This window comes from Panthera pardus, unplaced genomic scaffold, assembly GCF_024362965.1.
Source record: "Panthera pardus isolate Hobbes unplaced genomic scaffold, ASM2436296v1 HiC_scaffold_6, whole genome shotgun sequence".
In the NCBI taxonomy this organism is placed as follows: domain Eukaryota; kingdom Metazoa; phylum Chordata; class Mammalia; order Carnivora; family Felidae; genus Panthera; species Panthera pardus.
The window spans coordinates 80,684,680-80,710,256 of NW_026526991.1; the positions used below are offsets into that span (position 1 = coordinate 80,684,680).

General features: G+C 40.7%; 2 protein-coding genes across 10 annotated transcripts in view; both read right to left on the bottom strand.

The window, feature by feature from the left end:
• Positions 1-3,738: 3,738 nt before the first annotated feature.
• On the bottom strand, positions 3,739-5,760 carry REP15 (RAB15 effector protein). Its single transcript, XM_019452322.2, has one exon. The coding sequence runs from the start codon at positions 5,287-5,289 to the stop codon at positions 4,579-4,581; it is 711 nt and encodes a 236-aa protein (XP_019307867.1). The 5' UTR covers positions 5,290-5,760; the 3' UTR covers positions 3,739-4,578.
• A 224-nt stretch (positions 5,761-5,984) lies between these two features.
• Positions 5,985-25,577, bottom strand: part of PPFIBP1 (PPFIA binding protein 1) — a 173,184-nt gene continuing 153,591 nt past the window's right edge. For 6 of the 9 annotated variants that reach the window (XM_019452310.2, XM_019452309.2, XM_019452307.2 and 3 more), the window contains 13 exons: positions 22,753-22,924; positions 22,233-22,265; positions 19,965-20,115; positions 19,556-19,684; positions 17,864-18,014; positions 17,041-17,152; positions 16,807-16,895; positions 13,422-13,544; positions 12,513-12,638; positions 11,722-11,910; positions 9,537-9,716; positions 8,204-8,269; positions 5,985-7,815 (listed from right to left, as the gene is read on the bottom strand). In XM_019452310.2, the coding sequence (XP_019307855.2) occupies positions 7,729-7,815; positions 8,204-8,269; positions 9,537-9,716; positions 11,722-11,910; positions 12,513-12,638; positions 13,422-13,544; positions 16,807-16,895; positions 17,041-17,152; positions 17,864-18,014; positions 19,556-19,684; positions 19,965-20,115; positions 22,233-22,265; positions 22,753-22,924 (1,608 nt within the window). In that variant the 3' untranslated portion in view covers positions 5,985-7,728. The remainder of the gene's footprint in view (positions 7,816-8,203; positions 8,270-9,536; positions 9,717-11,721; positions 11,911-12,512; positions 12,639-13,421; positions 13,545-16,806; positions 16,896-17,040; positions 17,153-17,863; positions 18,015-19,555; positions 19,685-19,964; positions 20,116-22,232; positions 22,266-22,752; positions 22,925-25,577) is intronic. The other 3 variants (XM_019452316.2, XM_019452314.2, XM_019452313.2) reach the window with 1 other exon arrangement.

Here is a 25,577-nt window from a genome sequence, read left to right on the forward strand (position 1 = left end):
GGCCCTGCTCCTTTGAAGTTGCTGCTTATCCACACTCTGTCTTGGTTTAAAGAAGCCTTGAGCTGGTGCAAATGATATACTCTAAGGGCGAGGCAGTATCTGATAGTAGTTAAATGGATAGGCTCTTGAGCCAGACTACTTGAGTTTAAAACTTGACTTTCTTTTTACGTGGCTGGGTTGATCCTAATCAAGTTAATACATCGAAAGCTCTGGGGCACCTGGGTGGTTCAGTCGGTTAAGCACCTTAAGCGCCTGACTTTGGCTCAGGTCATGATTTCACGGTTCGTGTGTTCCAGCCCCACATCCGGCTCTGTGCTGACAGCTCAGAGCTTGGAGCCTGCCTGGGACTCTGTGTCTTCCACTCTGTCTCCCCCTCACCTGCTCACATTGTGTCTCTCTCTCAAAAATAAGTATTTTTTAAAAATTTTTAAATAAGGTTTAACAGTTCCTTCTGGAGATTCTGAAAGAGAATATGTTTATGCCTCCCTCCTCGCTTCTGATGGTTTCCTGGCAGTCCTTGGCTTGTAGACACAGGACTCCAGTCTCTTTCTGTCTTCACTTGGTGTTCTACCCTCTCCTCTTTTTAAGATTCAAAGCATGGCCTTTTAGTCAGATAGATAACAGGCTGGAATCCAGGCTCTGTTTCATTGTGATCTGGGGAAAATCTACCTAACATGTGTGAGCTTCAGTTTCGTGGAAAATGGGAACAGTAATATCTTCCTCAAGTCAATACAGCAATACAGCTTCCTGGGTCAATACAGCAGCCATTTTTGCTCTCTCCAGTATGTATGTTTCAGTAGGATGAAGTGCAAGACCTATCCCATACAAATTTAGGGACAAAAGAAGTATGAACCCTTATGGAATTAGTTTATATTCAGAGATTTCTCAATTTCTGAGCAAGAAGTTGAGTCTTAGGTCCTCACTCTGCCTTCCTGTGTTTCCTTTTTGTTGTACTGTCTCTGTAAGACATTAGTGGACAGACATGACCAGAGTTAGAGGAGCTAGAGAAATAGTGATTGTTTTCCTAAGCATCAAGGACAATAAGGTTCATTCTATATTAAGAGTTGTCTCATTTGTAATGCTGTCAACAGGCAATAATAATGTTTCAATGCAGTGTAAAGAATAAAGCATGTAGGGGTGCCTGGGTGGCTCAGTGGGTAAAGCATCTGACTCTTGACTGGCTCAGGTCATGATCTCACCGGTTTGTGTTTGAGCCCCCCGTCTGGTTCCACACTGACAGTGCAGAACCTGCTTGGGATTCTCTTCCTCTCTTTCTCTCTCTCAAAATAAATAAATAAACTTAAAAAAAAAAAAAAAAGAATAAAGCATGTACATAGGAGTCACTAAGAATTACATAATTTTTCAGTTGGAAAAATTCTTAAAAGTGCACTCACTTATGATAAAAATCTTCGGCTTTCATGACCAAATAATTCAACATATTGCAGAAGACAAATGGAGTCATGGGCATGCAACTCACACTTAGAGGAACCCCGTGTTTGGCTTAGAGTTCTGCTATCCCTGTCTTGAAGTTATTGACAATTTAAATTTTTTAAATTATTTTTGAGTGAGCAGGGAAGGGGTAGAGGGGGGTGGGGGAGAAGATTTGAAGCAGGGTCTGTGCTGATGGCAGAGATCCCGATATGGGGCTGAAACTCACGAACTGTGAGATCATGACCTGGGCCGAAGCCGGATGCTTAACAGACTGAGCCACCCACGTGCCCTGAAATTATTGACAATTTTAAAACAAAGGGCCACACATTTTCAGTTCATACGGGGCTCCACAAATTATGCAGCCAGTCCCATGTAGAATAATTTTAAATATTAAGGTTTTTGATAATGGGTTATTATATTTAAACCATACATTAATCCGATGACTTTCTGTCAGAGAGCTTTTGGTCAAAACCATCATCTTTCTAAAAAGTGAGTGAACGGAGATGTTTACTTACAAGCATGGTTAATAGACAATATCCAGGTATGTGAATGGACTTTGAAATCTAAGTATCCATCAAAATAATATTGCTTAAATATTTTAAGGTATATACATACAACACAGAGTGCTACTTGCACACGTGGAAACCTAATCCTGACTGCACATTATAATTAACTCAAGACATTTAAGAAAACTTGTCTAGGCCCTCACTCTGAAATGCATTGGGTTTTTGGTTTTGCTTTTAAGTTTCCCAAGTGAATCTAATATATAGGCAGGATTGAAAATCACTGATGTCAGCCTTAAAGAGGACTGACTGGGTATAAATTGATTAGCATGGAGTATTGTCCAAAGTATATAGTTGTTTTAAAAAATGCAGGTTATGGATCATATAATTCCATTTGTGTAAAATATTTTTAATATGCAGTACATGTTCTGTAAAGTAACAGCAAACTGGAGGGAATAGATGTGGAAAGAGGAGGTGAGATTCCTGAAGCCTTAACTTTGTATACTTCTGTCCCTTTTTACAGCAAAATACACATTTTTTAAAAAATGTACTATCTTAAATCAGGGAAAGTTTCACTTATGATCTCACGGTTCATGGGTTCGAGCCCCATGTCAGGCTCTGCATTAACAGTGCAGAGCCTGCTTGGAATTCTCTCTGTCCCCTCTCTCTCGGCCCCTCCCCCACTATCTCTGTCTCAAAGTAAATAAACTTAAAAGTAAATAAGTAAAAATTTTAAAAAAGACATGGTAAGCCTTTGACTTATATCTTCCAGCTGTTTAGAACATGAATACTTATAATTTGTATTATTAGAGTCTTCGACATTTTCATCAGCTTACAATTTAGTATAGAAAATGTCGTCACAAGCATTGTCTCCTTTGTATTAGTTGAACTAAGTCCCATTTACAAATAAGAAAACGAAGAGTTAAGTCACCAGACTCTGCTCTTTAGATAATTCAACTCAAACCTACATCTGATTTCAAGCTGAAGGTTGTTTTTACTATACTACTTTCTTGATAGCTTACTCTACACAGCATTGCTACAGATAGGGGTCACTATATGCCAAGGAAACATTAATTGGATATTCTAACCTTCCAGGCACAAAGTGCATGGCTTTATTTCTTCCTTTGCATACATCCGTAATATTTAAGAAATTTGGAAAGACAGCATTCTAATTGTGATGCATTTCATATTCTTCATCCAATCATCAACAAACGCTGTAAGCTTTACCTTCAACTATTCCCAGATCTGACCTTTTCACCCCTCCTCCTGTACCACTTTGATCCTTTTCCCTCTTATTATAATAGCTTCCTAGCTGCTCCCTGGGCTCTGCTTTCACTCTTTCCTCCCCACAATCTAGTCTCCAGCCAGCAATCAAGTGAGGGTTTTGAATTGTAAAGCAGATCGAGGCATTTCTCTCCCTTTATCACTCAGAATAAAATCAAGTCCTTACAAGTATGTGCTTCAATCACATCAACTCCACTCCTGTTTCAGCCCTTTACCTTTACAGCTCTCTAAGCCTAGAACATTCTTTCCCCGATTTATCTGCTCTGATGCTTTCCCTCTTCATTGAGACCTCTGGTCAATTACCCCCTTCTCAGAGGTCTCCCTTACCCACCCTATATAAAGTAGCACGTCCTCACCCTCGATCCCTTTATCCACGCTTTATTTTCACATAACACCTGATATACTTTTTTAAGCTGCATTTTAAGTATATACACATATATTTGTTTATGGATAGTCTTCCACCATTAAAAGAGAGACTGCCCAAGAGTAGGGACTTTGTTCTTTTTACTACTGGATTGGAAAGGTGCAGGACAGGGCCTAACATATAATCATTTACCAGTCATGTGAGTGAATCTTTCATTTTCACTTTTAAGCATTTTTTTTGCTTCTGTTAGTTTTCCCCCCTTAAAGTACTAGAATTCTACCCAGGCTTTTAAGCAAAGATGGTTTTTATAAGTGAATACACTTTACTTACTACAAATACTAAACAAATGTTAATCATCATTACAAGGGATTGCTATAGGGGTCACTGTGTTTAAATCCTAGAAAAAGCTGACACTCAAGTGAGTCCTAAAGTGAATCCCACCAAGATCCTCTGTGCACAGAGAGAGCAGCTGGGGATGAGCTGGGAGCAAAGGCAGAGCTTAGGGGAAGAAAGGGGAATGAGGTTTTGCCTAGAAGTCCTGGAATGAAACTGGTATTGTAAATGTAATTAAACCTGTTCTGTAGTCCATGAGACTGCATGGCACCACCTCACCCCAGCCACCTTCCACCCGCAGCAGTAAAAATATATTTTACACTTTCAAGTTCTAGACTTATTATAATAAACAAAGACGCATTTTTTAAGCAAATCAAACTTTAAGGGTGACTTTATTATCCCCTCCTCCCATTTTTATAATTGAATAAAGGAAATTTTAACTTTTCCCTGCAATGCAGGCAGGGTTTTTCCCTCTCCGTAGTCATGACATTATATTTTTTGACCCAGGTGATCATTTTCATTCAATGGAGGGTGGGTGTAAAAAAAAAAAAACAACAACAAAAAAAACATATCCCATGCTGGGATGATGCAAGTGTGTGAGCTTGCCTATTAGAATATTTTTTCTTTTTGCCTTACAGGCCAGTCTGATTGTGCACATCCAGTTCAGAGGATGCTAATATAAACCTTGCCTACCTCTCTCAGCCCATCTTTCTTACTCAGACAGTTTCCAAGCAGCTCTCTGATGGAGACACAGTCTTCAGTTTCCCGGACAAATTGCGCCACGGCCTTTGCTCCTGGCAGATGGCCCCTCACTGTCTCACTTTTGACACTGTCCAGGACAACTCCTCTGATGTCTTTGGGCTTTCCTGGCACACCAAAGATGATAAACAGGCCCAGGCAATCCTCTCCTATCAAGTTACAGAAATCTTCCAGCTTATCAAATCTACTTCTCTTCCTGGAAGGCTCCTCTGGCCCGGATTCTGGATGTGAGAAGTCGCAAGGCTTAGAAACCACAGGAGGAAGAGTAGACATCTGCAGGGTCTGCACTGCCAGCTGCAGCCTTATTTGCTTATCGGATCCCCAGAAGGTCCAAATCCAGTCTGCCCCAAACAGTACGGCTTGGTGCTTGGACATCTTGGTGGTGGTGAGCCACTCATCAACTCCCTTTTCTTGGCAGAAGGTGACAAAGTGGATTAAGAAGATCTCATTCAGAGTGTTTGAAGCTGGGCACAGGTTGCTCAGAGGATCTTCAAATCCAAGATAGTCCTTCAGTTTCTCAGCCGCATGGACTATCGCCTCGCTGACAACCTCACTGACGCTGAAAACCTCTGTGCCGTCTTTCAGAGCCAACTGTTGTGATGGTTTTTGCCCCATGTTCTCTGCAACCCATCAAGACTGCTTCCGAAGGTCACACGTGTGATCCTCATTCAGAGTGACTTCTTTTCCAGATTCAAAATCTTACAACGAAGTCACAGCTGTTAACGTGGGCCCAGTTTTCTGACTCCACATTTATGTGGGGTAGCTAAGCGTATCTACACACAACTAAGCAAACACGTTAGGTCTCCCTGTTTGCCAATGAGGCGTGTTGTATTCATACAGATTCCTGCTGGCTTTTTAAGTGAGAGATAACCAACCTTCACCAAAAACATCTGTTCCTCTCTAGTTCTAGTCACTCAACTTTTAATATTTGGCAATCTCTTCCAAGACAGGTTTCCACTTTTCAGATTTTACTTAAATTAAAAATAGCATTCAGTTTTTTAAAGAACCATACACCTCCTTCCATACAACTAATGTCTTCAACTTTGCTGGTGAGTCCTTTCCCTTTGCTTTTCCGATAACCCCTCTGCCATGATTCCTCACCCCCCCCAGCCCAGCAGCCTGTTTCCTTTCATACAGAAATTCCTCTGAGTCCTCAAATTTCTACCTGTTGATACATGCTATAAGCCTCACCTCAATAAACATATGGGAGTTTGTGAATTATAAAGCATTTGTGTCACTGTTCTCTATACCAGAAATAAAGCCCCGTGGGTATTCTGAACAAAGGAAAATAAAGTCACAGACAACAAAAATGAGGCAATCATCAATTGACTTTATTTCTTTTCATATGGTAATACCAGCAGTGTACAACATTTTGTAAATAAAATATATATCGTCAAAAAAATCTGAACTTTATCACATATCATCAGTTATGTTACACTGTCCTGAATAAAGAATATTTGGCATCTATAACAGTCTCCTGGTATTGTGTTAACCAGGTTTGGATAAGAAACTGTTTTTCAAATGGTGACAGATGTTTGCATTAAAATAAAACACTAATATGTAAGGAGTCCAATACAGTTACCAAACGACTAGTGGGGAGCAAAAGATTATTATTAGCATCAAATCATTTTAGTAATGAATAAACAGCAATTTAGTTTGACAGGCCCTTGTTGAAAAGCGTGATAACCTGCTAATAATAGCTTGCGAGATCACACCACCGACATTCAAACAGAATTTATAAGCACGTCCACTGGCGTATATGGAACTGCTCCCCCTGTGCCAGTTTGTGAAAACCTGTCTTTCCCAGGTTGGCTATTAGGAGAAGTGATGTAGTAGTGAACAAAACATAGAATAATTTTTCTAATACCCCTTAAAAAGTGATAAACACAGCTATTTCTTGATAAATGATATTTGGGGCCTGTGCGATCAACAATCATGAACTACATTTTCATATCGCAATACAGCCATTATAAAACTCATGTTGTAGCCTCAGAATTATGGAACCCTGGGACAAAATGTCCAAATACTCAGCTTCTTAAAAAAAAATCTCATTCATTGATAGCCTGAGAAATACACGTTTAATAACATAAGGTAGACTGTTAGTGTTTTGATGTAATGAACTATTTAGCAAAGAGGAAAATAAGAAGCTTTAATACTGTAAAGGTTTTTGTTTTGTTTTGGTTTCTTCAGAAATCATTTCTATGTCTACATTTTGGGGGAACTCCTGAATGCATTCAAGTTAAGAGTATTTAAATGTCTCTTGAGTTCTTCCTTTGGAGGTAAAAGGATCCAAGATTAAGGTTGAACTTCTTAACTCTTTTTGTGATGTATCATCAAGGGAGGGGTATTTCAGATATACTAATTTGGTTGGAATGATCAACAGCATTACAATTCAGTTGTGGAGAAGGAAAGATCATCCCAACCTTTCCATGAAACCAGCTGGTCCATGAAAATTCTGATCGCTGTGTTTACTTTTCACCATCTGCCTTATGTCACAAGATAAAAGTTCTATTTTCTATGTACTAAATATGTACACATATTTTAAAAAATATATAAAAAAGGACCACGGGAGGCAAGTGGAGGTGTGGCTGGCACTTAGCGGGCACACTGAATGCTTAAAGAAATTCCACCTATTGATTTTGAAAGCAGACGATGCTCTGCTTTGATGGCTGTGGTGCTGTCACACGGACGGACGCAGACGTGACAGAGTCATTCACAGACTGCTTCCTGCTTCCCACATCCTGCATACCGTGAAGGGGAATGGCAACACGACGGTAAAACACTCATATTAAATGCAATACTTTAAATATAATATATCACAGATTTGTACATTAAATAGAAGAAAAACGATTATCGTTTCATTCACCAGTGTCTCCTTTTTCATGGCGTCTTCAGAACGGGCACATACCCCCCGCTTTCGGTTTCCACTTCCACATGAGAAGCTGGAATAATAGACAGTAAACAATCTGCTGCTTGTAATGTGTTCTGTGAGTGTTTGAGAAGGAAGGTGGAGAAAAGGCGAGGGGATCCTGATGCTCATTTGAGGGCCGTGGTTTAAACGTTGGAGTCCTCGTCGGTGATGCTGGCACTGGGGGAACGGGCGGCGAAGTCTCTGAACATGTCGTCCTCCTTTAACATGTGCTGGGAAACAAGGAGATGAGGGTCACACACACTGGGAGCCATGAGCTCAAAACTACACATCCTCCATGAAACATGTAGTCCTTTGGGGTTATTATTTTTTTTAATTTTTTTTTTTTTTTTAACATTTATTTAATTTTTGAGACAGAGAGAGACAGAACATGAATGGGGGAGGGTCAGAGAGAGAGGGAGACACAGAATCCAAAACAGACTCCAGGCTCTGAGCTGTCAGCACAGAGCCCGACGCGGGGCTCGAACTCACGGACCGCGAGATCATGACCTGAGCCGAAGTCGGCCGCTTAACGGACTGAGCCACCCAGGCGCCCCCTTTGGGGTTATTTTTAAACATATCTTGGAGAATTAACATTTTAAACTCGTTTTATAGACTTACCGTTAGATTGTTGATGCCTTCAGAGAACGCACCTATCTGTCTCACTGTCCCTTCTGAATCTTCCATCTGCAAAGAACATACCATAACATGACCTCCTCATTTGCACAATTTCAAAGAAAGCACAGCAAATGAGCAAAAGTCTAAGAATAACGTGAGTGACACTGAATGGGATGGGTGCAACAGAACACTTCTCTCTTTTTTAAAAATGTTTATTTATTTTGAGAGAAGAGAGAGGGAGGGAGGACAAGGGGGACAGAGAGAAGGAGGGAGGGAGAAGGGGGAGGGGCAGAGAGAGAAAGAGAGAAAGAGAGAGAGAGAAAGAGAGAGAGAAAGAGAAAGAGAAAGAGAGAGAGAGAGAGAGAGAGAGAGAGAGAGAGAGAGAGAGAGAGAGAATTCTAATCAGGCCCCATGCCCCCAGCGCAAAGCCCGATGTGGGGCTCAATCCTACCAACTGTGAGATCATGACCCGAGCAGAAATCAAGAGTCAGGGGCAACTGGGTGCCTCAGTCAGTTGAGTGTCTGACCTCAGCTCAGGTCATGATCTTGCGGTTCGTGAGTTCGAGCCCCATATTGGGCCGCTGCTGTCAGCTTGTCAGCTCAGAGCCCACTTCAGATCCTCTGTCCCCCTCCCTCTCTCTGCCCCTCCCCTGCTTGTGCTCTCCTAAAAATAAATAAATACTAAAAAACAAAGGAAGAAAGAAAGAAATCAAGAGTCAGATGCTTCACCGACCGAGCCACCCAGGTGCCCCACAACAGAACACTTCTGATGAAACCTCCTTTCGTTACTGTAACCAGACATTAAATACTAGATGAAACAAGACTACCACATATAGCGCAATGCTCTGATGTTGACAATGACACCAAAGGATTGGTGTTGAAAGGGTAGTATTCAAATCCATGACTTCATACTGAAAAGGCTAACAGCTGTGTATTTCTGACTTGATTTAACACACAGATTTCCTTAATACAGAGACGATATAACATAGGTGAATAGCTCAGGCTTTGGAGCTGGCCTGGCAAGTTGGAATCCCAGTTCTTCTAGCAGCTCTTCTATCTTGGGTAAGTTACTGCATCTGTGCCTCGGTTTCCTTCTCTCTAGAATGAGGATAACCATGCTCTGTAGGTTTTAGGGTCACCATGAAAGTTAATATATGTTATGTGCTCAGGAGAGTGCCTGAAACATAGTAAGCAATCTGGAAGTTGTTGACTATTACCTTATCATTATCTTTATTTTATGGTGTTTGAGGAAAAACTGATTAGTAGACATAGTGCACGAAGTTTCCATTTAGTGTTTCAATGCTGGAGGAACTTTCGTATACAGTGTTGCATTTACCTGCTCTAACCGGTCTAACTCATCTTCATCATACAGGCGCATGTCCAAACCAGGTTTGAATCCTTTCTTGCATGTACTTCCTGATGCCTGTCCCAATTCCATTGGACAAACATATTCTTCCCCATCTTCCTGTTTCTTCTTTCTCAGATTCCCAAAATTGCTGAAGGTCAGTTTCTTTGGCTTTAAAAGAAGAGCAAACATACAGGGATTTCATAAAATTCATGTGGCAAAAGATCAATAACATGCGTAATTATGCATTCCAACTACAGAGAAAATCAGTCGGATGATTCCATTGGTGTAACAAACATAAAAGCATCCTGGGTGTATGATTGACGCACCCAAGTATGATAACTAATCCTTATTATGAAGCTCAGAAGACTAAGCTTGTTCTCCTCATTCATACCAATTAGCTGGGTAGTCACTGTGAAAAGTCAAAAATGCCAAGAGCCTTGGTTTTGATTAAACAGGACTTCATGCAATGAGATGTCTCAGAGATGAATCCAATTTTGCAAGGTTTTCCCATCTAAAATGAGCACAAGAAAATGGTCCTGACTTGTATTTTCTTTTCGGGGAAGCTATGATTATCGTAGATGCCTGTTATGCTTCCGTAACAGGATTGGTGGCTGTTAGAAGAATCCTCGCTCATTTGGAGACAGAACTTCCAGTGATACTTGGAAGAGAAATTCCATAAGCAGATGGTGATCAGGCTGATGCTGAGAATTTTCTTTCCATAATGTTTATTTTATTTATTTTGAGAGAGAGAGAGAGAGAGAGAGAGACAGAGAGAGACGGAGAGAGGGAGTGCATGCAGGGGAGGAGCAGCGAGAGAGAGAGGGAGAGAAAGAACTCCAAGCAGGCGCCATGCTGTCAACGCAGAGCCCAAAGCAGGGCTCGATCTCACAGTCTGTGAGATCATGATCTGAGCAGAGATCAAGAGTCAGACGCCTAACCGACTGAGCCACCCAGGTGCCCCATGATACTGAGAATTTAGGTACCACAGAATCTCTTAGACGTTTCACATCCAGTACATCTTTTAAGGGGGAAAAGGAGCTGAAGAGAAAGCGTCAGGAAGGTAGAGGAAGTAATAAAAACAACAACAACAACAAAACATTATATGTATGTACATAAAGAACTTGGTATGTATTTGTGGAGAAGCTGATAAACCCTATCTCCACATTAAGTTGGTTGAGATAACAGACACAGTAGAGTGCACAGAGAAATGATTTTTTTTTAATTTTTTAAAAAATCTTTATTTTTTGAGAGAGAGAGGCAAAGTGCAAGCGGGGGAGAGAGAGAGAGAGAGGGAGACACAGAATCTTAAGCAGGCTGAGCTGTCAGCACAGAGCCTGACATGGGGCTTGAACCCACAGACCATGAGATCATGACCTGAGCAGAAGTTGGACACTCAACCGACTAAGCCACCCAGGTGCCGCCCACTGAGAAATGATTTAAAAGAAGAAAAAGTAATCTGAATTTGGTATGACCCATGAATCTGGGTCAATCTGGAAAGAGTCATTCTCTGCTGGTCTACCTTGAATCATTTCTTAAGTATCTTTTTCTAACTTTCAAGGTTGGCCAAGTGTAAGCCAGACAAGCTGAATCTGTGTGAGAAGAAATCCTCCTCTTATTATGGATTTATCCACAGAACAAATGCAATCGATAGTTGAGCCCAAGTTGCAAACTCTCTGTGTTCGCAATGTACTGACTGCATGCCAACATCATACTCTTCATTACTGTTAATGCTAATAAAATAAATGATTTGAGTAAAGAAGCCCCCAAAAAGAAACTTTCAAAAATGCATTTTCTTACTTACTCTTAAAAATGGATGCACTATCAGGGGCACCTGGGTGGTGCAGTCAGTTAAGCATCTGACTCATGATCTCAGCTCAGGTCGTAGTCTCACAGTTCGTGAGTTCAAGTGCTGCATCAGGCTCTGCACTGATGTCAGAGAGCCTGCTTGGGGTTCTGTCTCTACTTTTCTCTGACCCTCCCCCACTTGTGCTCTTTCTCTCTTTCTCAAAAGAAATAAACTTTAAAATAAAAATTAAAAAAAAATGACGGACTATCAATTCATCCACAAAACTTTACAAACCCCACAAAAATGCCTGACCCAGATGGGTAAAAACTGAGCCCCGCTTTAGTTTTTGCTTTAAGCAATTATTAGAAGGCACAAGCTCGGACCAACCTTCACTTTGGCAGTGGCTGTTAGAAGTACATAATCTGGTAACTCCATGGCATCACGCTTTTGGTGCTGGGCCTCAGCACCGATCAGAAGGTTGAAATGAGTGGCCAAATGTCTTCGCAAGAGGGTCTTACTTGGTGGGATATTCAATAACTGAGCCATTGTTTCTACATTAAAACGAGGTTCTAGAACCTAGAAGAAACATTAAGATTGTTTAAGGCACCACAAACCATGTACGTCTGCCCTGTGCTTTATAATTTGCAAAGCTCTTTCATTTAGTTATCACCAATGACCCCTCAACTACCCAGTGAGACAGACTGAGTATGAACCTCGATCTTCAAGCCACACACCTTTTCTTTATCTTGCCTAAGCTAGTGAGAAGTAGAGCTGGTCCTGACATCCAGGCAGTACCAAAGTTAGGGCTTCTAGCTCTCTGAAGTGGTCTCTGGGATGCCTTTGGAAGCCAGCTCCTTGCACAACACCAACGTGCAGAAATACAATCTGTATGTTTGTAGGTGTTTCAAAACATGATCATATGAGGACCAGTGGCCAGATGTTACCCAACATAAGAGACAATAAATGAGAAACAGGTTTAAATCTGGTCTAGAGTGATATGACATAAACAAAAACCATGGGAAAAAATGCTCAGAAAGTAAAGACTCACTAGAAATGGTACCAGAGGGTTCGGTTAGGTGACTCTAGGGTATGACAAGCAAACTGATAATATCCTACTCATGAGACTAATGGAAACTAAACGCTAAGAAGTCAATTTTTAAATTAGAAGAGAGTTTTACCATGAGCCCACCATGAACACCACTGCCTCTGAGATTGGGGGCATATTCTGCCAAGTCCACGGAGCGCAGCCACTCCATCACACGATGGTTGGTCCACTGCTGAACCTCTGACGGGGTGATGCTATTCTATGAGAACAAACACCAAGAGCTTCAGTCATTGACGATGGGATTCCAAACATTAAAACTTCAAATTTTTTCTAAAAAGTCTGCTGCAAAGAGCAGTTACTTGATGTCCCACTCAGTGTTTACAGAAAGAGTGAAAAGTTATTTACTGGTCTGAATTTTGTTTTAAGGCATCCATGTCATGGTTTCAAGCTTTTTTACAAACTAATAAAGCAGTGCTTTAGGGAAAGCGAGTCTTTTTTTTTTTTTTTTTAGTTTATTTATTTATTTTGGGGGGAGCAAGGGCAGAGAGAGAGGGAGACAGAGTACCAGGGAGGCTCCATGCTATCAGCACACAGCCCAACATGGGCCTCGAACTCCTGACCTGTGACATGATGACCTGAGCCGAAATCAAGAGTTGAAGAGTTGGACACCCAACCAACTGGGCCACTCAGGCGCCTCAAGAAAACCAAGTCTTTGTAGTGATATTTAACTCTGTGGCTTAAGGAAGCAGAAAAATACACCCAAGAAAAAGGAGGAAGGGTAATTAAACAATCTTTGTGTTTTAGTTACACAGGTGGAGCTGTCATGGGGGGAATGAAAGGAAGGTAGGAAAACAAGGCCCCAGAAGGTAATGAGGTTGGCTTGGAAGCTCTGTGGAAACCAAAAGCTTCTTCTGCAGACTCCACAAAGAAATGGGTGTTTGCTCTGCACACACACACACACACACACACACACACACACACACACACAGTCTCATGCATGGAAAGTGCAGGCTGTATAATAAATCTGAACCCCAGGTGCTACCTCATCAGATGGCCGCCTCCGCAGACAGTTTGGTTCAAAGTTATTGATCCTCAGGACCTGGATAGCCCTTTTGATACTGAGATGGTGCAGCACACTCACAACCTTCAAAGACAGTAAGTCATCCTGCAAAAAAGAACAAAAAGAGGAACTCGCTGAGCTCTAAGGGTCTTCTCAGGGAAATCTCAGAAAACCTGAGCAAAAGTAGAAAAGCCCCCTAACCAAAATGCCTCCAGGGCTTGTCAGTGTTTTCAAACCTTTTATTTAGTAACAAAACCTTTTTTCCTGTTCCAAACAAAATCCTCTCCAGGACCCCATTAAAAAGAAAACAAAAAAAATTAATGTTCCAACAGAAGCCAACTTCTACCTGTTTCTCTCTCTTCCAGACATTCTGAGATAGGACCATGGGACCCCACAGCTCTGAAGAACATTTTTGAAAAGCACCTGCTGGGTCACTGCAACAAGTGATCCTCTTTGAAGTGATGTGTTAAGAGCACATGATGTTCACTGACGATCACAGCTTGGTTTTCTGAGCTAAGGCACATCACCGTTTTAGGGAAAACCAGAGGAATGTCTCTGCTATACTATTCCCCCAGCCTCAAAAAATCTCTAGTTCTGGATTATTATGCTTTAACTAGCAGACGCTGTGAATAATTTTGGAAACTTTATGCTGATCAATGCAAAGGTTTTGGTGAGAGTTAAAAAGAAGTTGTAAGTAGCCACATATAGCACCACCAGTTCCTTGAAAGGGTACCTTTTGCCAGTCTGTGGTTACTGGGAATGTTTCAAACATACCAATCACACCAAAACAAATTACTTCAGAAGGTGATGTGGAGGGCAGTGTCAAGATAAGCACCAGTCTACTTCCAAACACACCCAGAAAATAAAACAAGAATAACATCCATTTTAGGCACACCTTACTGATAGCATGCTTCTTGGGGGGGGGGGGGGGGGGGTTGGAAGGGGAGGCAGATCTATTACAGAAATAGTTTTTAAATAAAAATATTAGACAATCAGCTAAAATTCTTAAGGCTACTAACTGAGCAAACATTTTTTCCCTGAAAATTTTCTGGATAAATTTCTTAAAGGCAATGCCTTATGGTAAGTTAGAAAGGGCATTTCACATATTTTAATCTAAGAGTGAGACACCCATTCAAAACATTCCCAGGTGGGCTATTTTCAACTAATTAAAGTACCAGATTAAAAAAAATTTAAATGCATAATGATTGAAATGTAAATACAAGGCTAATTATTTTAGCTTAAGAGATTTTATTTTATTTTTTTTTAATTTTTTTTTAACGTTTATTTATTTTTGAGACAGAGAGAGACACAGCATGAATGGGGGAGGGTCAGAGAGAGGGAGACACAGAATCTGAAACAGGCTTCAGGCTCTGAGCTGTCAGCACAGAGCCCAACGCGGGGCTCGAACTCACGGACCGCGAGATCATGACCTGAGCCGAAGTCGGCCGCTCAACCGACTGAGCCACCCAGGCGCCCCAGCTTAAGGGATTTTAAAAGTAGGGGCTATTTTCTTTTAAATCAAACCAGACTTTTTTTAGATTTAAAAAGAGCTTTCATTTTTAAGTAATTTTAGATTTACCGAAGAGTTATCAAAGCAGAGCAAAGTCCCATATACCCTTCGTTCAGCTTCCCCTTACGTTAACAACTTATATAACTATGACATAGTCATCAAAATGAAGGAGTTAACATAGATTATAAAAAATGGTAACTAAACTGCAGACTTCATTCAGATTTCACCAGTTTTTCCACTACGTCCTTTCTCCGTTCCAGGATCCAACCCAGGGTACCACATTAAAAACAGATTTTTTGTGACTTAGAACTCCTGGGGTCAAATTTTCTAAGATAATATATTCTTTTATAGCCACAAAAGTTATATGCACTTCCTTTGTGATTTTAAGCCTGAATCTGCTCGCATTCCTGCAGGAACAAACCTATACCTAGACGGGCAGGCAAGAATTTACTAAATTTGTTTTAGGCTGAGCATTAAGAGCAGGAATCTGGAAAAAGCTTAGGTTCAAATGCTTTGTGACTTTCTACCACTTTCTAGCTGTGGAAAGCTCGCTAAGTTACTCAATTTCTCAGTTCTTTCACTCCCTCGTCTAAAAACTGGGGACAAGAAGAGTGCTAACTCAAGTTCTGCTGAGACTTGAGTATTAATATGAGTATAGTGCTTGCAAGAGAGTGCCTGGAACACAGTAAATGTTCAATGTACCACATGTTGGGTGTTATTTCAAGCAGGTATACGTTACGTGCCCACCAAGGTATGGACTTGGGTTCAATGACACAGAAGAAAACAAAGCCCATCAGATGAACCTCAAATTTGATCCTGAAAAAATTGGTGTTTGAAAATTTCAACTTATTTAAAGAAGATACTATGGTAGATGGTTCCAGAGCCCAGCTGACAAAAGGCCCTTTAAATAAAAGCATCTAATGTAATAGTACACTAATAGTCCTATGGAATCTAGAATAGGTTCTCCTGGAATCTGTCTCTCCCACTGTTGTAAAGTAGGGACAAGTCCTTCCACCTCTTGGATGGAAGGCTAAAAATAAGAAACAATAATGAAGGAATCAGAGGTGGTCTACCTCACCCTACTTCTTCTTTATCCTGTAACTCCTGCCCTAGTCAAATGGAGCTGAAGTGGGAAAGGAAGCAAGTTTCAGGTAATAGTCTCAAAAGTGGAAGGGAGGAGAGAAGACAAGCCTCTGTAGATGTCAGGTCAGACGGACGGTCTCTTCTGAGTGGATACTGCATATAGGAATGTGTAACTCAGAAATTGCCAGGGCTTCAAAACTCTACATTCTAGTTTTTAAACATCTTTATTACATATAATTCACATACTAGAACATTTATGCAAAGTGTGCACCTCAATTATACATTGTTGAATATATATAAAATCAACTTTCTGGACAGCTTAGTTATTTTTTTAAAGTTTATTTATTTATTTTGAGAGAGAGAGAGAGAGAGAGGATATAGAGAATACCAAGCAGGCTCTGTGTTGTCAGCACAGAGCCCAACATGGTGCTTGATCTCACAAACCGTGAGATCATGACCTGAGCAGAAATCCAGAGTTGGACACTTAACTGACTGAGCCACCCAGGTTCCCCATGGACAGCTTAGTTTAGATTAGGTTTCACATAGCTTAAATCAGAGTTTCAAATTTCCCAGTGGTGTTGCAATCATCAAATCCTACAACTTCAACTTAACAGAAAATATTACTGCTCTTCTTAAGTTAAGGCAACACCTTCAAATCCTGGTGGAATCATTTTGAAAACAATGTATTTTACTCACTCTATTTCTGTGTTTCTCAGAGAAAAACAATTTTACCTCTCCCCACCTCCAAAAAAAACCTGGGAGTAAATCACTTACAACAGTCATGTAATGGAGCATTCGACCATCTACTCGTCCTTCGTCAAACTGCGTCTTGTACTGGGGGAGACCAATATCATCCAACCATCCTAAAGGAGAGAAATCAGTGTTGTTAGTGAGGCACAGAACACCTGTACTTATGATTAAAAAGAAAAAGCAGCTTTACTATTTCATTCATTCGTTTGTTCATTCATTCATTCATTCATTCATTCATAAATGAAAGAACCCTCTTACGAGTGACCCAGTTGAAATCCAGCTTTCCGTGATTGGTTTCTTCTTCGGATCCCAGGGCTTGCAGTGCCAGCTGGAGTTTCTTTCGATGAAGTGAATGCTTAATTCCAAGTTCCTGAAATAATAAACAGAAACACCAGCTTTACAATTCTGTCAATATGGGCTGGATACCACTGGCAAAAAATGCAAATTCTCCCCAAGGGAAGCTAGTGTTAAAGAGTCAACAATCACATTAAATCAGTGTACTAACTCAGGCTAGTGAGATGTTGCTGAACAAAAGCCCTCTGGAAAGCCAAGACCACTGCAATTAGTTTAGTGGCAGGCTATACTCTCTACTAGGCTCCTTCCTTCGTAAGACTGGGATTATAGCACACAAAAGAAAAATTCTACTGTTTTTGAACTAAATGTTAAATAATCAGGAAGAAATGTTAAATAATTAGACATAAGATGTAAGGCTCCTTTTCTTTCCCCTTTAATGTAAAGCTGAATTGCATACGTTACATTGAGAAGTGGGGCCCATGCTAAGCCACAGAATGATTTTGAGAAATATGAGCTTAAGGTTTATTATTATGTCTATACAACTATTTCTCGTTAAAATGCCCAGTGGCTTACATTAAAACAGTGGCTTACATGTTTCATAAGGAACCATTAAGACCAGGTACTTCTTGTTAAGTCCATGAAATAAAGAAAAAAAAAGAGTGTGAAGCAGAAAACATAAATGTTTTCAAGAGTACTGACTGGCTCCACCCACTCCCCTTTCTAGAAATCCTACATTCATAGTCTCCTTCTCAGTATCCATTGTCTAAACAAACAGAGAAGTAGTCACCTTCTCTAGATCTTGTTGAGAAGCCTGCAAAAGTGTTTGGCCAGATGCAATCCAATGCTTTCCAGAATTCAGGTAGGACCCCAAGCCTTGTTCCACAAGCCAATTGCAAACTTGTTCCTTGGTCCATTTGGCAAATGGCATGTCCAAGTCACTGTAGGAAAAGGAACAACTGCATGAAAAACAATTCAGAGGCCAACCCTGTGACTTATCATCAAGACTGAACAACTATATATCGAATTGACATGGGAATTCCCTGGTGGTACCCATTTGACCATGGAAAGTTTCCGGACATATTTGGAGGAGGAAATGGCACTGGAGTTAAAAGTTACCTCATAAGACCATGGTTTTTATTTCAAATGTAACTACAAAAGATTCAATATGATTGCATAAGAACACGTCATATGGAAGAAAACCAAGTTGAAAGAACAAGTCAAGTCACTGTGCTAGTTTCAATCAATGTTGCTTGAAGACTGAATTCCAAAACAGAAAACACTAGGTTAGACTGAAAGAAATCAAGTCTAACTTGAATTAACTTTAGCAGAATTATGGTTTCTCTCCAGGTGGTAACCAATGGGAAGAGAGCAATATGCCATCACTGAGTATAGAAAAATGTAAACAACGACAAAAGAAAAATGTAATCAAAGCAAAGTTCTGGGTTTTTTGGTTTTTTACTTTGACACATAGTGTGTTCCTCTTTGAAAAAAAAATGTGTAAATAAACAAGGCTTTTTTTTTTTTCTTTTAAAGCACAAGGAAGTCCTCTACTGTGTACAAAGAGAACATGAGAACATATGGCAAACGAGACTCCAGTGTTTGAAGAAAGCCAGAGTTTCCTCCTTGATGAAACTTGTGTCCAGTCTTCTGCGTGAGTGGGAGGGACCATGTTTAAAGGGTTTCTAGCCCATTATCACATTCAAAAGATTTAGTATCAATGATTTGTACTAGATGTTTGCCAACCCCACCCTCTTTATTCTTAGTAGGTCAGTGTAGTAATCTCAAACCGGCCCTAAATTGGGATAAGAGTGAAGGAAAAGTTCACAGAGTCTTAACAGAGAAAACATCACAAGGTCCTGATAAATTTAGTAATTCTGATAGAATTTACATCTTTAGGTGCTTTCACAGAATCCACTAGTCATTAATGTTGCTTGAACAGTTACCATTTGCCAGATACTTAATGCATATAAACTCAATTGCCTTTTGGGGAATGTACTAATTAACACCATGGAAACAAGGGCACAGAGCATGGAAGTAGTTGCTCAAGGTGACCCAGGAAGTGGTAAGGAAGTGGTATAGTGGTATAGGAAGTGGTAAGGCCAGAAACCAGATCCAAACAGTCTGTGTTTGGATGTTATCCCACTATGCTATCCCATCTGTCCAGAGTTGTGCTTTAGAGTACTTACAGTAATTATTTTCTCTGTCAAATTTAAGTCCAAAAATCATTCCAACCGAGACGTTGCTGACACTTTAGCTCTGGTCCCTCCCCTAGTTCACAGAGCCCCCCATCTTCTGCATGATTTTCACCAACCAATGCCAAATGGCACTGCCCTATAAAGATGATGGACCCTTTCGCTAGGCACAACAGTAAGCAATGGATTCCACCATCCAACCCAGGGACAATACTAACATCGCAGGTGTTCACGGCCATGACACTTAAGTAGACATGTAAAAAGTGCATTCATTCGGCTGTTCTCACCTGTTAGACTGTCCCAAATCTCGAGACCAACCCAGTCGCGGCCCTGCGGTTGCCCTTGTTCCTCCTCTTTTGAATTCAGGCTCAGACATGTCATCTGGATTGAATGTAGTTGACTGACTTCTCCTAAGTCTGAACAGAAGACACAATACCACATTGCCTTGTATGAGACCTGATGAGACCTTAGACTTTAATCAGAACATTGCTTATGTATGGTCGGAACTGATACTTGGATTTCAACGTTAACTGAGACCCAGTGAGTTAATGAATTCCAGATCACAATCTTCCTTCCATAAAGGGAACACAAAAGACTTAAAGTTTCACACTTCTTTCCTGCCAATTTTCCATTTACTCCTACATTTGGGCAACATATAATACAAAGCCCACTCCATTTGTGTGCTCTGTTACTTACTTTCCAAAGAGTTTCATGATACCTCTGGATTTCTTTTTGGAATCTGGCGACGGCGGAGATATCTGGAAGGGACTACTTCCCGGCGCATCTTTTGGCCGGGAAGATACACCAGCAAGATCTAGGTGCTCAGCTGTCTCCTTCTCTGTTTCAGCTATTCCAAGAACAGAATACAAACTCAATGAGCTTTAAGTATGGAATGAATGTGACTAAATGTTATTAACCTTTTTTGGTTTTAGCAATTGCTATACATTCTTCTTCTGTTGTTCTTTCATCGGTGATTTACAAATAGCACCCTACAAATACTAAAAATGGAACACAGATGTATGTTTTGCTCTGTTGGCTGTTCTGCATAAATTAACAGTATGTAGAATATTTTGTATGATATTGTGTATAGATTAACTTACAAGTGATAGCCTCTTTGAGATTCAAAGGTATGAGAGGACTGTAATAATCTTTCCTCGAGTGATTGAATTAATAATGAAATCATTCTCCATCTTCGCAAAGCACTTGGTACTGTGGACTCCCTCCTACATTCTTCAACATCACCATCTCCTTCACCTTCTTGTTACGACACTCTCCCAAATCTGCCATCTGATAGTTTCTTCTTTGCTGTAGCACCTGTTTTCTCTACCTCTTTCACCCCAAGATTCTGCTCTACGTCCCCTCAGTAGGATCTCTAGACAAGCTCACCCACTCCACGCTCAGCACTAAATGATGGCTTCCCTCATATATAAGCTGCTGGTATCAAAACCTGTGGACCTAATCTCTCTCCCCAGGCTCAGTATATGAACATCTATGGATACTCCCAATTTGGTGTGCCAGGGACATCTTGAACTCAACAAACCACGCAATTTTCTTGAGTTTTCTCTTAAATTTGCTTTTTAAATATTTCCTTAATACTAATTAATATTCTCCCTCTTACTCCAGTTCAAACTCTTTGTCATAGTGTTTTCACTCCCTCCTCTCCTTTGCCATTTACATCAAATCTCAGTTACCAATTTCCATCAATTCTTTTTGCAAGAGATGTATTCCTATTTATCTCTTGTTATGTGCTGAGAAAAGAATGAACTGATAGGCATAAATTTTTCTTTAGATATAAAATCAGTGCCTGTTGATTCTGCCTTGAAAGAATAACATCCAAATTTGCTACTCCTCAGTTTCTGAGCATTAACTAGCTTAATTCATTCAGCTGTCCCTTCATGGATGATTCCACACTAGCAAACACAAGGGGTACTGTTTCCTCAATGTGAGACTGTATGCTTTTTCAGGAAAGTAAAAATTGTACACAAATCACAGGAACGATGTTTCAGCAAGATAAAAAGTTGCAGAGATTGACTTTTCTATGAAGCACAGCTGTGATTATAGGTTATAATAAGCAGTACTCGGCTCTTAGCATTGACAATTTATTTCTTCTGAGAAAGATGCAAAAAAATTTGAAAATAGTTGTCTGGATTTTATCCCATGTTTATCCTAGAAAAGTAAGACTACAAAGAGAGAGGTTACCTTTACTGACCCACATGAAGAGGCATGTGGGTACCCACGCAAGATAATAAAACCAAAATCCAAAGGAGCCTTTGAAACCCTAAAGCCATCATGGGTACTGGCATGCCTGAAAATGTTGCCTAACTCACCCTCATTTAAGAAGCATCCTATTCTTATTTTTTGTCTTGAGGATGCTTTTTCCCTACTGAGCCTCCCCTCTCCTTAAATCACTTTGGGGGTGACTCCTCGGATATCACATAGAGCTCCTTTGGGTGTCACTAAACGTCACCTCCATCTTCAAAGCAATCAATGTCGGAATGATGTCCCCCGAATGAAGTAAGTCTGAGATGACCATTTTCTACAGACTTCTCTATTTGGTTGAAAACATTTCTCTCTGGGGATAACGTAAACATGGAGAAGAAGGTACTGCTGGGACCTGGGAGTTAGTGTGAGACAGTGTGCACTCGAAGGGTGAAAAGGCTGGAATTTATGATGCAGGATAGTCCTGCCCTGGACTCCGAGGGGTGCTGTGTGCACTTCCAGGTCCCCCCAGAGCCCCTCGCGAGGTGTCATTAGCATGGGTTAAAATAGCATTTAGGCTTGGAAGCATAGGCTCTACAGAGAGTCCCAATTTTCAGCAGGAGGTGGACGGAACTCTCTGGAGTAAAGGACTACATTTCCTGATTGCTGCCAGCTCGCTTTCTAGAGATCACAGATGCCCAGGGCAAGGATTAGCTCAGTTTGGAGGACAGCACTGGCAAAGGCTGGCATGCAGGGGTACGATACCTAAGGTGGGTGCACTGGCACTTCGTTTACGATCTTCAGATATCCCAACAACGCACACAATCACACGCAGCCCAATGGAGAGAACACAGGAGAATGACAAAATGAAACACGGATCAAACTCCTACTCACAAAATACACACAGTGGGAGGAAAGGCAAGCACCACACTGTGCTTCCAACGTTGCAGACTCCATTAGCAGTTTCAATATGGGGTTAATCTACCCACTTTCAAAACAGATGAGAAGCTGTTTACAATGAAGTCAGAGGGCATCAGGGTTTTTGGTCTTTCCTCTACGTTTATGCTCCAACAAGGAGAGCAGGGTGAGAGCCTACCCAGAACTATCTTTACCACTGAATTCAACCCATGGAAGCCTTTTTTTTTTTTTTTCCTAACTTTTCCCCCAAGTCATTCACCTTCATTTCTGAGAAAGAGAAAAACACACAAATAGATGAATAAGGGAAGAGATCGATCTTTTCCTCATTCTGAAAGAATTAAAGCAAAGGCATTTTGGCCACACATACCCAAGTTGGGGGCACTTGCTGTCCTCTTGTTACTTTTTATTTTAAAAAAGCCACGCCCAAAGGAAGATCTGGCTTTTCGAGTGCCAAAGGGGTTGTCATCCATGGAGGCCTCATGTCCTGGAGCTTTTGGAGGAAGGCTTCCAAATGGGCTGCTTTCTGCTGGAGTTTTATCCTGAGAGAGAAGTAATAATAAATGTAACACACCACTAACTTGCATAATTATTAGCACATGCCAGGTGCAACACCTGATATGTTACATATTTGACTTTATTTTGAAGAATGATGGAACTAACAGATTGATTACAAATATTATAAGTTTAAAAGGTCAATGCTGAAAGCTACTTAAGAAAACAACAGCTATGGCACCAACAAAAACATGGTCATCACTCACGTGCTTAGGACTTGAAATATTTAAGGTATAGAAATCCTAAAATTTGGGGGCGCCTAAGTGGTTCAGTCAGTTGAGTGTCTGACATTGGCTTAGATCATGACCTCACAATTCGTGAGTTCGAGCCTCTGTGCTAACCGCATGGAGCCTGGAGCCTGCCTCGAGTTCTGTGTCTCCCTCTCTCTCTGCCCTTTCCTGCTCGCGCATGCACGCTCTCTCCCCCTCTCTCTCAAAAATGAATAAACATTTTAAAAAATTTTAAAAAAAGCCAGCACTGTAAAAAAAATTCTCAATTTTTATTTGCCTCATTCCCCTCAAGGACATGGAAATAAGATATTACATAACCAGAACACCAGGTTTCTTATTTTTCTAACAATTATGACACATATTTGGCTATAACACAGTTCAGTCTTTGTAATATAACTGCATCAGTAGAAGCCCAATATAATATAATCACTCTACAAAGCAGGCATTAACCCCACTTCTACACCAGCAGTATAAAGAGATTCTACTCTAGTTATTTTAAATATTCTCAAAGAATTAATAATAAAATGAAGACACAATCAGTGACTGTTAAATATTAAAAAAAATTTTAATGTTTATTTCTGAGAGAGAGAGAGAGAGAGACAGAGAGAGAGAGAGAGAGAGACAGAGCATGAGTGGGGGAGGGGCAGAGAGAGAGGGAGACACAGAATCTGAAACAGGCTCCAGGCTCTGAGCTGTCAGCAGAGCCTGATGTGGGGCTCGAACTCACAAACCGTGAGATCATGACCTGAGCTGAAGTCGGTCGCTCAACCGACTGAGCCACCCAGGTGCCCCTCTTCTCAAAGAATTAATAATAAAATGAAGACACCATCAGTGACTGTTAAATATTTTTTTTAAGTGGTGTTCTGGAATATATTCATATCTTGCCTGCAAGTTACCAAACACGGATGACTAATTTTCAAAGACTATGCAGATATACTTAATATCAAAACTAAACTTGCTATAATTAAATTTTTCTTCCTTGATTTAGAAGCCACTTGGGCTGTCCACAATATTTCAAGGTATTTATGAAGAAGTGTAATTAAGTTATACTTGTATTATTTTTTTAATTTATTTTGAGAGAGAGTTCATGTGAATGGGGCAGGCAGAGAGAGAGAAACAGAGACAGTGTGAGTGGGGAAGGGGCAGAGAGAGAATCTCAAGCAGGTTCCATGTTGTCAGTGCAGAGCCTGACATGGGGCTTGATCCCAGGAACTGTGAGATCATGACCTGAGCTGAAACTAAGAGTCAGATACTTAACCAACTGAGCCTGCTTAGTAATTTAACTATTTAAAAAAAAAAAAAAAAAATTTTTTTCACATTTATTTTTGAGAGATAGAGACAGAACACGAGTGGGGGAGGGGCATAGAGAGAAGGAGACACAGAATCCAAAGGAGGCTCCAGGCTCCGAGCTGACAGAACAGAGCCCGACACGGGGCTCAAACTCACAAACTGTGAGATCATGACCTGAGCCAAAGTCGGACGCTTAACTGACTGAGCCACCTAAGCGCCCCATAATCTAACTATTAAGTTATACTTTAAGTACTGTTTATTTTTGGGGCACCTGGGTGGCTCAGTCAGTCAAGCATCTGACTCTCAGTTTTGGCTCACATCATGATCTCACGGTTTTGTGAGTTTAAGCCCCACATTTGGCTCTGTGCTGACAGTGCGGAGCCTGCTTGGGATCCCCTCTCTCCCTCTCCCTCCCTTCCTCTCTCTCTCTCTCTCGCTCTCGCTCTCGCTCTCTCTCCCTCCCTCCCTCCTCCCTTCCTCCCCTACTCACGCTGTCTTTCAAAATAAATAAACTTAAAAATTTTTAAATAAAAAAATTACTGTTTATTTTTGAGCTTTCTGGTTATTTGAATTTGCAGTTACAGAAATATGATCTATTATATTGTTGTAGTATTATCTAAACAAAGATGCTTTTGTTTGCATGTTTCCATTTCTCTAAAATCTCTTGCCCTCTGTTTCTTTTATTGCAGAGGTGGAGAAAGGGGAGAGGGGACACAGGCTTTAAGGTGGTGATTTTATTCTACATATCTACTGCTCATCGTAACTACAAGTTTGTAGGTGCTACAATTCAGTGATTCTGTTATCTGTGTCATTACTGATGTCAAAATCACTTAATAATTTATTGAACTGGAAAGACAAAAAGGACAGAGAATGACTGTAATCACAGCTGTAGAGACTGTCTGTGCCTCATCAATGATACCTACAGTATGGCTCAAGGCATTAAGAGCCAACAGTCAAGAGAGTGCACTTGGAAGTAGCCTCTCTACCCTTTACAAAGTTGATGATTAAAAATCAGAGGAAAGAAGAACCAGAGCCCCTGTTGATAATGTCTTTAAAAAACAAAAAACAAAAACCAAACCAACAAAAAAAACCCCACCAAAATGTTTGCTGTAAACAGACA

Excerpts from the sequence above, each read along its gene's own strand:
- REP15 (XM_019452322.2), bottom strand. The coding sequence starts at position 5,289 with ATGGGGCAAAAACCATCACAACAGTTGGCTCTGAAAGACGGCACAGAG.